General features: G+C 35.5%; 2 protein-coding genes and 1 long non-coding RNA gene across 3 annotated transcripts; all 3 read left to right on the top strand.

Moving 5' to 3' along the window:
* Positions 1-160: 160 nt before the first annotated feature.
* Positions 161-1,638, top strand: LOC131932268 (uncharacterized; the record flags this gene model as incomplete). Its single annotated transcript, XM_059289130.1, is given in 4 exon segments — positions 161-227; positions 842-890; positions 1,298-1,327; positions 1,577-1,638. Coding segments are annotated over 4 exon segments (208 nt in total), but the record flags the coding sequence as incomplete, so codon positions are not given.
* Positions 1,639-1,806: 168 nt separating this feature from the next.
* LOC131932267 (uncharacterized) lies at positions 1,807-5,064 on the top strand. Its single transcript, XR_009384530.1, has 3 exons — positions 1,807-1,839; positions 2,408-2,440; positions 4,525-5,064. It is a non-coding gene; the product is annotated as an uncharacterized LOC131932267 (long non-coding RNA).
* Positions 5,065-6,250: 1,186 nt separating this feature from the next.
* On the top strand, positions 6,251-15,982 carry LOC131932266 (small nuclear ribonucleoprotein F). The gene is made up of 4 exons (XM_059289129.1): positions 6,251-6,352; positions 13,440-13,565; positions 13,751-13,815; positions 14,983-15,982. The coding sequence occupies exons 1-4, from the start codon at positions 6,344-6,346 to the stop codon at positions 15,047-15,049; spliced, it is 267 nt and encodes an 88-aa protein (XP_059145112.1). The 5' UTR covers positions 6,251-6,343; the 3' UTR covers positions 15,050-15,982.
* Positions 15,983-16,520: the final 538 nt, after the last annotated feature.

Below are 16,520 nucleotides of genomic sequence, written 5' to 3'. Positions count from 1 at the left end.
AAAAAAAAACCCCTAACAATATAAGTTTGGAATTGCGCCCACCCTGAGACTGTTGACTTCAGGTTTATTCATGAAAGTTCTAGGTAGCAAATTTTAAAATCAAAGATGTATGTATACATATTACCTACACATACTCGTGTTCTTTCCATATCCTGACCAGCCAAGTGAACCAGTTCGTGAATTGTCTCATCTCAACCCCATGTGAGGTCAAAGTTTTACAAGATACGGTAAGTATCTAATGAATATGCGTCATTTAAGACTGTGTAAGTCATTCGACAAATAATTTTCTCTCATTAATATCCGTTTTTAAGATTCCATAAATTTGAATGATAAATGTTCATTACATATATGATACATTTCCTTTCTTCTAGGCAACGTAGTACGTCTATCTGATAAATGTATCCGTTTTTAAGACACGGCAAATCTCTGATGTCCGTCCGTCTTCTTTGTTCCTTATTTTAATATTGAACGCGATTTCCTCCAATACAATGTCTTGCCTACGTGTTATAATACTTATAGTCTTTTCTTTCTGGACTTGCTTCCATAAACTGTGTCCATCCAAGACAATATGCAGGGCAATAGTTTGAGAGTTTTCTCCCCTAGATGGGGTTGCTGTTCAAGGTTAATGAGCCTAATCTACCTGGGGGTTCGAACTCGGGACTTTTGGAGTCAACAACCATAACCTCTCCTGCCTGACCACGCCGTCCCCATATATCTGTCCACTTTTCCTAAATTATTTACTAAATTTACTTATTGTTTGTGTAAATCATATTGTCGTTAAATCCTATTTTAGAGCTAAAAAATCTTGTAGAAATGTTTTACGTCCTGTTCTTCTCAACAGTTATCAACTTTAGTCAAAGAAGAATTAAAGAAAGTTGGAGTAAACTGTGGTGAGTGGGATAATTCATACCAACGTACAACTTATAGCACTGTATTTTAGAATGATTTTTAAAAAAATGAAATAATACTTGGCAGTAAATTTGATACAGTTAAATTTGATCAGTTAAATTCAGTTCAACATGTTAAGTGAGGTAATCCATAATAGACGTCACTCTTCTAGGGGGAGGAGGGGGGTTCGGTCACTCTTGTGACGACGTGTGACAAGGAAAATAAAAATGGGGGGGGGGGGGGTCAAAAAGTGTGACGACACACTTTTGCATTTAAAAAAGTAATGATAGAAACTGAGTTTGCGATATTAGAAGGCTGATTTTGTAACTTGTAATGTAAATTAAATAATATATTCAATGTTATTAAAGTTGTGTTTGTTTCGACTATTAACAAAGTTCATTTTTTGCAGATATCAACATCAATAAGAGCCTGTCTACGCGTGAGTTATAATTAATCTGTTGTTTATTTACGAGTATGCTTGAATACGTATGTGTTGAGTATATATGCAGGTTCGGATTAAAAGTAAACTATGTCTTGTGCTAGCAATTAAACAGCAATTAAGACCCCTATAATTTCAGGGGAGGGTATGGGTGAGGGGGGAGAGCTGCTGCCCGATCAGCCTCCACTTTAATCCACCAAAGTGTATTTGTATATGGCTAATGTGTGTTTACTAATTAACTAATTACAGGTCAACCAGCAGCAACTTGGCCAACCGCAGCTAAATCTTTAGCAGGGGGTAAATATTTTTAGTGTAGTAGTTTGGATAAATTATATATATATATATATATATATATATATATATATATATATATATATATATATATATATATATATATATATATCCCTAATATTGTGTACATTAAATTATTGTACATATATTCCACTGTACTGTATATTAAAACGATGATTATTCTGTTCCAGCTGATTCCATCGACGTATCCACACAGAAAGGTGACGAAAAAAATTTCTTGCCCACACATTTCTTTAAACTTTGTAACCATAATAGGCCAATTTTTTGTAGTCCAATCACACCGTAAGACCTCCAAGTGGGACATTTTCAAATATGTATATGTAGTTACATCGGTTCCCGATATCTCTTGTCGACAGTGTTTCTTTGAGATATATTTTCAGAGGGCACGTCCACCCGCCCCCGGACGAAATAGAAAAGAATATAATAATAAACACCGTAAAACAGTTCTTCTTGATTATACGTAGTCATTTATATTCATTTGGGGTTGCCGATGAAGATGCTTTAAACCAAGTTTAAATAAAGAAATCTATTACATAAATATTTTTTTTAGTATCATAAGTGGCACTACCAGACTACAAATTGTACAATTAGGACAATAATCTCTCTCCTTATAAGTTTCTAACCATCCATTTCATACTTTCAGCACTTAGAATCCTGCCTGTCATAATTATTTTCATTTAAATTTATGATTTTAATTAAAGGAAACAACACGTATGCCATTTATTTTGATGCGTATAAGTATAACACCTTTGATTTTTTTTTTTACAGTTGCAAGAAATAAATTTAGCTTTAGCAGAGGAGGTAAATATCTATATTCAAATATTTCAAATCAAAAGCATTAATCAGCCCGCCACGCCCCCCCCCCCCCCCATTTTCCTTATAACGTCATCACTCTGCCCCTCCTCCGTGTTACTAAGTAAAATTAAATCCCCTACGGCCTCACTGACTTCTTCCACAAGGGGGACAATCCCCATTAGTTATAGAAGGGGAAAAAGGGAGATAATAATTCATTGGTTGAGTACTCCTCTTTGTGGACCTTGCATTGAAATTGTCAGTCCTAACCAATTAAAGGGTGACAGCGAAGCGGGGGGGGGGGGGGGGGGCGGCGGCGGACTTATGTCCCGGCGCCGACCTTGGGGGGGGGGGTGGGGGGGGGCGCCAAAGTTTGAGGGAGGGGGGGGGGTGCAAATGAAAAGTTCGAGTGGGGGGGGGGGGGGGGAGGGTGCAAATCGAAAAAATCGAAAGTTTGTCCCCGGGTGCCGGGAAGGGTCGCTACGGCTCTGGTGACAACAGCCCAATCTATATATATAATTCTCTTCTTCGAGCCGTTAGAAAACAAGCTGCAAACGCTCTCCCTACCTCCCCACCCCTACATGGTTTTAGTGAGCTGTGTTCACTCTAAATGTTTACAAGCAGAGCCAACGATTTTAAAGGTAGGGGGGGGAGGGGGGGAAGGAAGGGGGGGGGGTTATGGTCCTTAACGAGCTACTTATAGTGTTTTAAAGAAATATTTTCAGTGTCAGCGTTGGTACTGTCGAATTCACAAATTATGAATTATTGAAAATTAGAAACAACTAAATAGCGGCGTATGTTATGCCGCGGGCCGGCTCGTTCATTTTAAACGCTAAATAAACTGTAAAAATAATTGTTTAATACCTAAAATCAAATATCATATCATGTCAAGATGTGATTTCATATCTGTTATTAAATGGAATAATTAATTTACAAAAAAGTTTAAAAGTTAAATTAAACAAAAGAAACAAAATATAGCCTAATGATATGGCAGCAATGAGATCGGTTAAGAATTAAAACGCATAATTCAAATATCTGTAATGGAAAAAGAGTGTAGATTTTGGATAGACTTACAGTCCCGATTCCCTGTGTACATCGTTAGGCAGCGGTATACAGCGGGTTTTTTTTTTGTCTTCTAGAAATTAAATGTGTATGGAACAATAAATTGCTGCTAGTAGTTAATACAAAACGACCTATCTAATTTGTTACGATCAGTACCGTTAATTAGAGGAGCGGCGTCAGCTCATAACCTCGTCTTACGGTCTGATGCCGATTGTAGACCGATTTTAGATTCATCTACCGTGTTTCTTCCAGACTTTTTTTCTCCGGGGGGGGGGGGGGGGCACTTGAAATTTGGGGGGGGGGAGGGGCGGTAGACTTTCTTCGGAAGGGGGGGGGGGCGGCGGACACTAATAAAAGTATATATTTTCTATATAAATTTCATTTCGTTCGGGGGGGGGGGGGAAGCATAGACTGGAAGAGATGCCTGGAAGAAACTCTGCTCATCTAGTGTCATCAATAAATGACGTCACGCTTTTAGAGCGAATTTTAGGGGTCGGCGTGGTCGAGTCGGTAAAGCTCATGTTTGATAAACAGAAAAGTCTCGAGATCGATCCCTTCCAACACTAAAAATTAAGAAAGATGAAGAGAACGAATTTTGCCCTCCTCCTCTTGTCATAGAGCATCACAATACTCCCAAACCCACTCCCCCCGGGTGTGTGATGTCATTCATAGCAGGGGCGTAGCGAGGGGGGGGGGCGGGGGTGCGGACCGCATCGGGTGACACCATTTAGGGGGGTGACACCAAGGCAAAAAATAGCAAAATATATAGAGAAAAACTTGAGGGGGGGGGTGCACATCGAAAGTTTGAAGGGGGTGGGGGGTGCAAATCGAAAGTTTGAGGGGGGGGGGGGTGTAAATCGAAAACTTGAAAAGTTTGTCCCCGGGAAGGGTCACTACGCTTCTGGGGGGGGGGGGGGGGTGACACCATTAAGTGCCGCACCGGGTGACACCCGACCTCGCTACGCCACTGATTCATAGACACCCCCCCCCCATGGATCTAATATGTATTTCTACTGTTATTTTATTTTCAGAAAATGGATCCGCTGCTATTTTTGTACCATTTCAAGTTACAGTTGTGTTGATTGCTTCGTTGTTCATATTTGTTTTTTGAAATACTTATTTATTAAGCATCTGTGTATCTATTTTTTTCCATAATATTATTTATTCGCATACATTTTGTATCATTATTTTATACTATGCATCTCTTTTTTTTAACGTTTCATACTTGTAATGTTGAACAAGCTTAAAATGAAACAAAAAAGCTTTGTTATTTATTCCTAGTTCTTATGTTTCGTTTTCTAGCAACAAGTAGGTATGTATTTATTAATGGTTAGAGGTTAACATTTTTTAAAATTACTAAAGTGGCCCTCATCATGTATGTAGACACTTCATGTGTTTGACGCGATTCAATATTAAAACGGCTTTCTTTCATGCCTTAAATGTTTCTATAACTATTGTTTAAAAATATTACTTAGGCTAAATTATATACATCTAAATGCTATTATTGCTTAGTTCTTGTATTGGAGCATATGTCTTACATTTTTGTTCAATAAACATAATTAATACAGCAATTTTAAGTGTCTAACTGTTCTATTCTAAAGCCAATTTCAACAATGATTTATTAATTAACGCAATTTACCACCGTCGTAAAATTAAAATGTTTCTGTTGTCATTTTTTTTTACAATAGTCTACCTCAGAAAGTGAAAGCTACAAATTCAAGCCTTTAAAAAATTTCCATATTGAATGTACATTATTGATCTAGAACAGGGGTCTCCAAACTACGGCTCGCGGGCCGGATGCGGCCCGCGATGTCCTCTCATCCGGCCCGAGGAGATCTTTTTGTCCACGGAAAAACCGTGCGTTGGTGATGGCTGAGGAACTTTGCCAAGAAAAATCAAAGACATGCCTGGAAGAAACTGGCCCCCGAACTGAAATTTGATAGTTAATGCGGCCCTCGGACTGATCGTTTGGAGACTCCTGATCTAGAATCTAGAGACCTACAGTACAGGCAAACTAATGAAAATGTTCGGGATATAAAATTTATGTAGACTACGTCTGATCAATATTGTAGAATACGTTATGGCATAACCTCGTAATAAGTAGTTTTAATTATTTAATATTCTTTGAAGCAAAATAGAAATTCATAAATAATACATATTTAGTTGGTAAATTAAAATGTCTATCTAGAAGATAAATATTAATCTAGATCTAGATCCTAGATTATTCTAGATTCTAGATAATACTAGATCTAGATATTCTTGCATTGTCGTCCAAGATCTACCACTACTGTGCCATATTTAGCTAGGTCGATGGAAAGTGGGTTAAATTAACATTCCATACAGTGTTTCTTCCAGACTTTTTTCTCCGGGGGGGGGGGGGGGGCGCTTGAAATCTTCGGGGGGGGGGGGCGGTAAACTTTCTTCGGGGAGGGCGGACACTGTTAAAAGTATATATTTTCTATATAAAATATATAAATTTCATTTCGTTCGGGGGGCGGTAAAAATTTTTCGGGGGGGCTTCGCTCCCCCCGAAGAGATGCCTGGAAGAAACTCTGATTCCATAAGTTGCGGAGCCACAAGCAAATACAAAAAGCCAAAAAACAAACATACTTAGTGAAAGTAATAATAAACGCCTTAAATTAATTAAGCCTCATACGAGGGAACTGGTGAAAATTTCAAATTTGTATTTTATTTTGTTAAAAAAAACTGTTTATAGTCATAGTTTTTTAGACAGCCAAGTTCCGAGCATGCGCATTACCATAATATTAATCGATCCTTTCACGTTTTCCGGCATTTTGCCGCACAAACCTCAGTACTAGTGGTGCTTACATACACCACAAAAACAACACAATGGCAGCTGTAAGTTAATTTGGGACATTGCCATCATTTTCTTTACTTCTAGTGTATCAATTTGACATGTTTGATGACTTGGTTTCGAAATTATTATGCCCCAATCAAACAATTTTCTTCTGCACATCAGGACATCTAGCAGATCTAAAATCTGACATCTGCATTTCATTAGATTTTAGAAAAAGAAGAGTTCTTCCAGAGTTCGACATGGTGACATGAAACTTAAATCTAATTTTCGGCTGGTTGTAATTTTGTTTAGGGCCTAGATTAGATCTACAGCTTTGTATGACCATACGCAGAATTGGCTGTTGCAACAGCGCAAATTCAAAATGCGAATGGGTAAAACTCCATTTTATTTTAGCCTTAATATTAGTCTGGCGCGTTGCTTAGATGGCTGGATTGACCTCTGACCCTGAAACGTCACGCGTCGTTTTTAGACGGTTTTTACGTTTATTTTAGGGGTCCTATCCACGACAAATGAAAAAACTGTTAATCTCGCAAATTCTCATCATTATTTTAATGCAGAATGGTAATAAAATGGATAATATGCCTTAGAATGCCAGAAAAAATCGAGAGATTTGTTGTTGTAAATAATGAGAGGATTTCTGGTGGAGCGCTCTCCGTAAAAACTGAACCGCCGCTAAAAACGACCGACCTCCGGGGAAAACGGCCCGACCTCCTCTAAATTAATATATAATTGAGATATTTACCTTGTAAATTTACATTATTATTGATTCTGGTTTCCAAAATCTTATCCCAAAATGAGGTACCCACGCTGACATTTCTATCCGCTATTTTTAGTATCATGACGTCATTGCTACGCTAGTTGCCAGACTGAAACAACTAGTTTTTGTTTTTTACGGAATGAACTGTTAAGTCTAGTATTTTAATTATAATTCAATTGTAGCATGTGTGGAAAAAGTAAAATTATGGACATTATTGTTGTATTAGTAATTTTATTAGTATATTGATTTTTTCTTCACTGTGGGCCGACAGTTGCTGCATTCGTGACCGGTGGTTAACCTCGTCAACGCTGCGTGGCCTATTCGTTTATATAATCAGTGATGCTCGTTCAGTGGCATTTTTCAGAGCTAGGCCTAATTACGGGCGATTTTTAGACTTAATTGATCGGCCGTTAGCCCTTTTCATTGCTGCGTATTTAAAAAAAATGCTCGTTCAGCTGCCTTTTTTTTTGGCGCTAAATAATCTGTTTACGGTCATTTTAAGCGTTTATTTATTTTTTTAAGCTAGACGTAGATCTAGTTAAATTATTTTTTTTTTATACAGCTGGCTGTCTAGCATGCCTGATATGTGAACTTTAAAAAAAAAATGACCGAACTTTAAAAAAAAAATGACCAGAAGTAGGGAAGTAGGTCTGTTATTCAATTTGCTTGAAGAAGGGGGGGGGGGGAGAGAGAGAGAGAGAAGTGAAGACACCGACCATCTCGTGTACGCGTGTTCATTCTATGACGTGTACTATAGGTCACGGTGACCCCGCGACCGTGGTGGCATTTTTCATCCACAGGATAGTAAACGTAAGCAAGCAATCACGCGAGTGACGATGTTTGGAGATTTTATTTTAAAAAAATAATCACATACGTCATGTTTTCAAGATGAAAAAAAAAATGTAAAGTAAAAAAAAAGACACTAATACCATGTATTGGGCATGTATGAACCTCAGCTGCCACGCTGTTGACTCAATACAATGTGAATTGAGTGTAAAATGTATTTGTATTTATAAACTATCATAACTATTACTATAATATTATTTTAAGCATATTTATTATTTAAAATTAGAATTTGAAATAAAAATATTTATTATGGTCATTTGATTTATGCAGGTGTTCATTATCTGCATCATAAAATGGTATGAATATCATGTGGAGTAGAATTTAATAAATAATAAAATAACTAGATCTAGTTTTATTATCAACTAGTTGCTTTTTGTTATTTTCCGGTGAGTAAATTACCTAAGCTGACGCAATTACCATGGCGGGAATTAAAAGCTCGTGCACACAAGTCCACGACGTCATGTTATGCCGGTCGAGGGCCAAGAACGCTGCTTTGTCATTCATTTTCCATTTTTGATTAATTTTCAAATTCTCTATTTTCTCGTCAACCGAGTAAGCTAGATATTTAAATGAGGTGTCAAATGTTCTCTTAAGGGGTAAGGAAGTTAATGGTGTATTTAAAATAACAGAATATTTTATTTTAGAAAATCCATAATTCAACCTACTTAATAATATAACGTATTTATTCACTGCTTCACGTACACCGCCAAATGAGCGAATTTTATACGAGTGCGTAAAGAACTTAATGCCTCTCCGAATAGCCACTTCCAAGTTTAATTATTAGATTTTCTCTTATCTCTACTAGATCTATGTCTACTTAATTTTGAATTTTGTGATCGCTAGTGAGGAACTCTGGTGCATAGCCAATTAAAAAGTCGAACCGGAATAGTGGTTTGCCTTGAATGCAAGAATAATATAGATTAGTATTGCTCGCTACCCTGGAGGCGTGGCTGGTTGCTAACAACAATATGGCGTACAGACCAGATGCACAACTATTTTTCGTTTTAGTTCCAGAGACCTTCTTGGAATTACTTTTAAAAGTGTTTACCATGAGCAAGATGGCGGGTTTTCACGATATAGACACATGCTAAATCTATAGGTGGCAGGGTTAAATATGCCAGAAAAGCATTTTAAAATTTGCTTTGGAGAGTGAAGGCTAAATTTAAAAGTTGGTGTCATTAAAAATTAAATATCAACCTGGGGAGTACAATAATAATGAATTCGGCTTTTTTTTTCTAACTTAGGTTTATCACTCTATGAAAAAAAAAAAAATATTGCAAACCACTTTTTTATAAAACATGGCATTTGAATGACATCAAAATTTATTTTTTTAAACCACGTGACCGCTATTTGGTGATCACTAGAGTAGTTTACACTTTGCGGACACACACAGAAAATTACGTAGGAGCGAACACTTTGTCGGTTTTTTGCTCATAGAAACTTTGATTAGCATGTCTCATGAGAAACCACTGCGCCTGCACGTAAACTGTTCATTTATGAACACGTCCGTGTCGAGTACTTCCGTTTCCTCTCTCAAGAATTATTTTTAGAAATTTTTTAACGTTGCATGGTACGCACATTTCTATTTTTGCACCAGCCGGATGAAGTGACCTAGGGTTGGACTTAGGGGCAAAACTTGAACCAATCAGCGCTTAGCTTAAAGGCTACACTATAAATAGCTTCTATATATGTATGGAACATCGTAAATGTCAAGGTTAATGGGTTTTTTTTGTGCTTGAACAATAAAAAAGGGGTGTTCGCTAACTTATTTGGCCTTACATGGGAGCGGACAGCAACACAAAAATATTATTAAATAAGAATTTAGAGCATAAAGGGGGCTGGTTATTGAAGGGAAAGGGTCAAAATAAGGTCAAGAAGGCAGTGGAAGGCGAAAGAGGAGGGGGAAATCATGTGACCTGGCTGGCTTAGCAGCGAACTGCGCGAGCCGCAATGGCTGAATGGGATGAACTTTGGGAGTGTTGGAAAAAGGTTTTATACTATTAAAATTACCTCACAAACAATCAATAACACAATATAAATGCATATATGTTTTTATTCATTAAATTGACTTTAAATTATTCTAAATGAACAAAAAGTGCTTTGTCCGATGACGGGTAAAGGTGTCCGAACACATGTAAAATTGTGTTACATGTGTTCAGACACATGTTAAGACCCCCCAGTCACTATAACAAGAATAGCTAAAGTTCTATGCGTATGAATACAAAATGACACACACATTATTAAAGTAGAATGGTTGCGGATAGATATACTTTTTTTGTTTTCTATGTTAAGCGGTTTCTGAATGAGACCTCATGGAATTTTTACGTTGCGTTTTTTCGCTATGTGTGTCCGCAAAGTGTAAGCTCCTCTAGTTAGGAACTCAGGTGCATAGCCAATTAAAAAGTCTAACCGGATTTGTGGTTTGCCTTTGCTTCAAACGTAAGAATGATATAACAAGTGTTGTCATGGAGAGGTGTGTCGAACATAGCAGGGAGTTCAAATAAATATTAAGTAGGGCCTAATTAAGTTAAAAATGAACTAAAAACTTCAAAATTAGTGCCTTATGGATTAAATATGGATGTTTATCATTCAATGGTCATGTTTAAATTGAAAATTGAGTAGGCTAAATTTTAGAATTTAGTAAGAAAATCTAATATAGATCTAACATGCGTTGTCATGGAGAGATGTGTTGTGCATGGCAGTGAGTGACAATGAGTAATTTATAGAAATTCTTACCTATGCATAGGCCTATATCTTAATTATTTTTTTAACAATACCAATACAAACTAGATGATTCTAGCTCATTAGGGACTAAAATACATGATTTTAATTATTGGTGCCATATAGCCCGGCTGGGAAATGTTTTTCCATGACAACCATTCAGAAATCTGGTTCCTAAAGTTGACCTGAAAACGACCTAGGATGTTCGTAAGGATCATGTGTGGGGAGGGGGGAAGTGGAGGTATGCTGTGATTTAAAACATAAACGAGAGGGTATTCATAACTTGGTTATGTTATCTATTTACTGTATTTATAGTGAACGCCAAATAAATTAACCAAAAATAATCATGTATAATTGTTTAAAAATATAAAGATCTAAACTTTTTCATGTTTTGATCAGTCTTGATTAATCGGTGTAAATATTTTAGCAATGTTTAATTAGGACATTTAGTAAACGGAATCTAACCCTCCTCCCTTAACAAGCATGGAAGCTTTGTCGAGGCTGAGTTTAAATATTTTTAAAAATATAGACATAATAGAATAACTATTTGTTTTAAATTTTATTTTAAAAGCTGTCGTTGCATTAAATTTCATCACATGTGAGCGAGAAATGCATTCCAAACAGTTACTCATAGGCTGTGCGTAGTGGTGGCTCGCTCGCTTTGTATTTGCAACGAGAGGAAACATCACCGTCCAAAGCTAGACATGTCCAGGCAGACTTTTAATACTTAATATTTGTGTCTATTTAAAGCTTGTTAGGCTAGGCCTCTATCATATAAGTTAATCACTTGTGAATAAAAAATTGTGCAAATTTGTCACAAGCCCGCTTGTGTTCTTTTGTCAAGCGAGTGTGTGCAAGTCCCAGAACTGCGTTAGCTAGATCTAAGCATGCCAACTTAAGTTTATGCAGGCCGTCCTTTTCTAGTATGATTATTTAGAATTTATTGGCCAAGTCCTTCTGAATCTAAATCCTAATAATCTGTTATATAAAAAGTATTTCAAAAATTAACTCTTTAAGACCGTAACGACGCTTCCAGCGGCCGGCCTGCCATACCGTAACGACGATCACAGCGTTCGATAAAATTTTCTCTATTTGTTTTCGGAATCCAAGTTTTTAATCGTAAATCCTAGGTCATGATAACGCTAGAGCGGCCATTTTTTGTTGTATTTACTTCTTGTAGTTTTCTCGTTGGGTTGATTTTTTATTTTTAACACTGCGGAATGCCGTTCAGCTGTCGCGTCTATACGTTTACATCGACGCTTTATGGAATTAACCAAAATTAAAGTATTTATACTAATACTAAACCGATTTGTGTAGCAGACATGCCTACAGTCCCGCCGAAATCTGAACCGTCCCGCTTTTTTACCTAAAAAAGTAATTTGTTCCGTCATTCCGAAATCGACTCAGTTGGTTCCGATTTTTTTGAAAAAAAAATTAATAAAGAAAGGTAATCAAGTAAAATTTTTTAAATGTCATGAAAAAAGCGATTATCTCCCTTTGGCACACGTTTCTGTTTACTTACAATATTTACCAGTATTATCTAATACTAGATCTAGTTAGTAGTATATATAATAAATCTAGAATCGTAACTAGATCTACTAGTACATACTGAAATAGTGAATACTGATCTATCTTGTAAGTTTAACTTAACCAGTAACTACTATTATGAAGAACTTAGTAAGAAGTAACAAGGAGTTTTACTAGGTAGATCAAGGGTCTTTGCTCGTAACTTATATTATATATTACATATGATGAAGCCTTCAGCATTTGTTATTCATATAGCCTAGAACATAGTAAGACATAAATATTCAAATCAATAATGTTATGTCAAAGCTATGATTTTTATTCGGGGGGGGGGGGGGGGGGGGTTACTGGTTAATTTATTTTTTTAAATGTAAGCTGACATTAAGCAGTATTTAAATGTATCCTAGAGACTAGTTATATAGGACTAGAAGCCTACTAATGTCATTAGAGTAATTTTTAATTAATTATTTTTATTTTTGACTTAGTAAAGTAGTGTCTGCGCGTATGTTCCTCTTTTTGGCTTCAAATTCCTCTTTTTAGGCATAACTGTTCCTGCTTTTGGCTGACAGGGGTAGGCATGTCTGGTGTAGAAAAATGGATGTACTTTCGTTTTCTATGAATAAGAGTAAGAACTCATGAAAAGTAATTCTTAAGATTAATTTTCCCGACAGAAGCGTAATTTTCGCACGAATAAATCAACTCTTTTGTTTTTCTTCTTTAAAACTAAGTAATTATCTTTCTTCAACAAATAAATAATTCCTTAAAATTTATAAGGACGCTATGTTGTTGTTAGCAACCAGAGACGCTTTCAAGTTAGTGAGAAAATGTTTTGCTTTTGGAACACTATCAGTAGCTCATTAGAAGGATGATTAACCTCACCCTCACTTACCACACACACGTATACACCCCATGAAAGCAGCCGACCATTACGACCATGTAAAAATCAAGCAGAACTTATTACCTCACCTTAATTTCACATAGTTTAAAACTTATTACCTCACCTTAATTTCACATAGTTTAAAAACTAAATTATCTGCCCCTAATAGATGTTACTGATTTGACCCGACTCTAAGATTGTAAACTGCACACCAGACTGGTGGTGGTAGCGATATGGCCTGTTGAGCATGCCTAGGGGGAGAGGGGGTCAGCAAGCTTACTTGGTGGTATCCTGCATGGTCCCTCTATAAAGAGAACTACATATATAGATGATATGGGGCCAGATTTAAAGTAATTTTGGTTTTTAAAAAATTACTGTTCCATTGCATATTGTTTATCTGTAGACACTGCCTATGAACCCTAAGCCGTTCCTGAATGGACTGACAGGAAAACCAGTTATGGTTAAGCTAAAATGGGGTATGGAGTACAAAGGATACCTTGTGTCTGTGGATGGCTACATGAATCTACAGGTAAGCTTGGTTGTTTAGTTTGATGTAATTGGAACAAATTTATGTCCTAGAAAAATTTTTCTTTTTTCTCTGTGGAGAGGATTTCATCATAATATGAGTTATTTACAGCTTTTATGCATTTTTCTTAAACCAGGAAAATATGGTTGTGTCTTAATAACTGAAATACATTTTACTTACATTTTTAGTTGGCCAACACTGAAGAATACATTGACAGTCAACTAGCTGGCAATCTGGGTGAAGTGCTCATAAGGTATTTTGCCTATGTTCAACTTGTTTAGTGTCTCCATGTTTTTTGTATAAATTGGCAGATTGTGAGCTTATTTTCATTTCAACATTTACATCAGCATTTTCTTAGTTAAATTTACACATCTGATAAATAATTTTTGAATTAAGATGTTAAAGTTATGTTATGATTGCCTACCTAGGTATACTTGAACCACACATGTGCAGAACTAGCCTCTAAAACATCCTTAAGCCAAATACAATAAAAAAATGTAAATGACTGTAAAAAAACTTATTACATTTTTTAAATCCATTAACTAAAAACACTCTTGCTTTTGTGTATTATAGTACACTTTTTAATTAACTCATTTGCAACTAAAGCCTATTTCCAAAAACAATTCACAGGCCCTAATTAAAGGGGACAACCCCCAATAAAAAAACTGTTTAATTATTTAAAAAGTCACAGAGTATACTTACTAAATCAAGAAATATATTAGCTCAAAGTCCAAAGAAAAAGTATAATCTGATATTTTTCTACCATTATTAATGGTGCAACAATGTGGTCAGTCCTCCACTGAGTTCCTCAGTATTTTTAACGTTTTAGAAATTACAATTCTACTAATACTACTATAGATTCTAATTGCTATACGCTAATAGCTACAATATCTAACAATATAGAATTTGTTTTGCTATCTGATTTTTGAAACAACTTTAAAAGGCCTGTTGCTAAATCATCAGTTGGTGCAAAACAAAATTGATCCATAACTGGACAATAATAAAAATTGATAGAAACTTCTGGGGTTTTTGGGGGGGGGGGGGGACGACACGACAACTCCCACATATTCTTGTACTATATTTGGAAAGCGTTGAAGCTTTATTGTTTGATAATAATACAAAAGAAACACGATAGGATAAAACACATGGTGGTCACAGCATGTCGCATTAGTAGCAGTTAAGTCAATAATTATGTCAATAACTACAATAATCAACCACAATTTTGTGATAGTACAAATTTTAAAATAGCATTATAAGGATAAAGTCTGGTTAGTAGGTAGTAAGTGTATTATATACCCATTCACCTTTAATAATATCCATGACATGAGTTAGTTACCCATTGGAGTTGGGTGAACTCAGGATTGTCATAGTACCCTTTTTTCTGTTAGCTTCTAATGTAATTTTAAACATCTTTTTATAGATGCAACAATGTTCTGTACATCCGAGGAGTTGAGGAGGAAGATGAGGAAGGAGAGACCAGGGACTAACTTGTGCCCAAGATCTGTAGAATGAGTAGGGCTACCAACTCAGCCATCATCATTGTCTTGTTTCATTGTTTCATGTTACTTTAATTGATGAGAACCATGATGTATTATTATTCCTGATGTTTATGAGATATCTATTATGTACAACCTGACACTATACCATGATGATTCATATGTTTAAATTACAAGTTTGTGGTTTTATCTGTTAAATATTTAAAAGTTAAATGTTTGTAGTTAGATTTTTATAGTCTAGTAAAACTTCATGTTCATTAATTTTTTTAAAGTCATGTGTAGCACTGACTTCACTGTATAATAATTGTTGTCATTTTTCTTCATTTCTCTACATATTTCATCCCATCAATTCATGCAATCTACAACCTGACTATAATAGAATCATGTACTGCAGCTCATTGTTGTAATATCATCCTCAGTGTTTGATGTATAATGTTTTATGTTGTACAACTTGACTTTTAATATTTTTTAACATAAAAACATGTGAATGACATCATTTTATTTAGTTAGCTTCAAGCTTGAAATTAAACTATTTGGTCAAATGCTTTAATAATACCCTTGCTGATCAACCTAATTTTTAAAAAATAACTTACAATTTACAGACAAAAAACTGAGATTACTGAAATTTTTAGTTGTGACACAAATTGTGCTAAAAATCGAAGATTTTTTTTTTAAATTGTGTATTTTTAACAATTATGTTATTTGATGTTGTTTTTAGTGTTAGATTTTGTGTAACCATGATGAAGTTCTAGAACCATCCTGAAGCTCTCAAAAAGTTAATTCTCCTGAAACATTTTTTACACTACTTTATACCACTCACTCACCAGAGTGTCAGTAATTCAAAATTGAACAAAACTAAGCATTACCATCATTCCATTTTTTACTGTTTGCATTTTGGCATCTAAATAAAGTTCATTTGAAATTCGTTTGTATTTTTGTTTTATTTTAGTCAGTTGCTGAATAGACAGTAATACTGTTTTCATTTTGTCTTTTATATAAAATACCAATGACTAACACTATTACAATTGGTTCCTGACTGATTGAAAGTAGATCTAGTAAAGATGGGCACAAAAGTGACTTTTCAGCTTAAGCTAAGATCTGTTAAAAAGATAATGAAACTTTCCTAAAGTTATCTAGATCTACCTTTGATGCAAATCTTAGAAACCATGCAGTTGGCGCATTGGGAGAATAACTTACTGTTAACCCTCTTCGCAATTTTGTAATTGGAAGCAATGATGACGGTTGTGTTAAAACAACGCTATTAAAATAGGCTTGCATATCCTATCGCTACGGCACGACACATTCAAAAGTACTTCATAGTTAATAGTAATAATAGTTCTGATATAAATATAGCTTTAATATATTGATTAAATTTGTAGCACCACATCCTAATGTTAGGATACGACTTATTACTTGAGCTTGCGAATCGGCCAACCTAAACTTGATTATTTGATTTTACTTC

Source organism: Physella acuta, unplaced genomic scaffold (genome assembly GCF_028476545.2).
Source record: "Physella acuta isolate Inbredline_101_S28 unplaced genomic scaffold, ASM2847654v3 ptg002123l, whole genome shotgun sequence".
Taxonomy (NCBI): Eukaryota; Metazoa; Mollusca; class Gastropoda; family Physidae; genus Physella; species Physella acuta.
This window is presented reverse-complemented; position numbering and strand designations above follow the sequence as displayed.

Coding starts and splice junctions, on each gene's coding strand:
- LOC131932266 (XM_059289129.1), top strand. Junction 13,566..13,750: donor ATGGCTACATGAATCTACAG/GTAAGCTTGGTT, acceptor TTACATTTTTAG/TTGGCCAACACTGAAGAATA. Junction 13,816..14,982: donor CTGGGTGAAGTGCTCATAAG/GTATTTTGCCTA, acceptor ATCTTTTTATAG/ATGCAACAATGTTCTGTACA.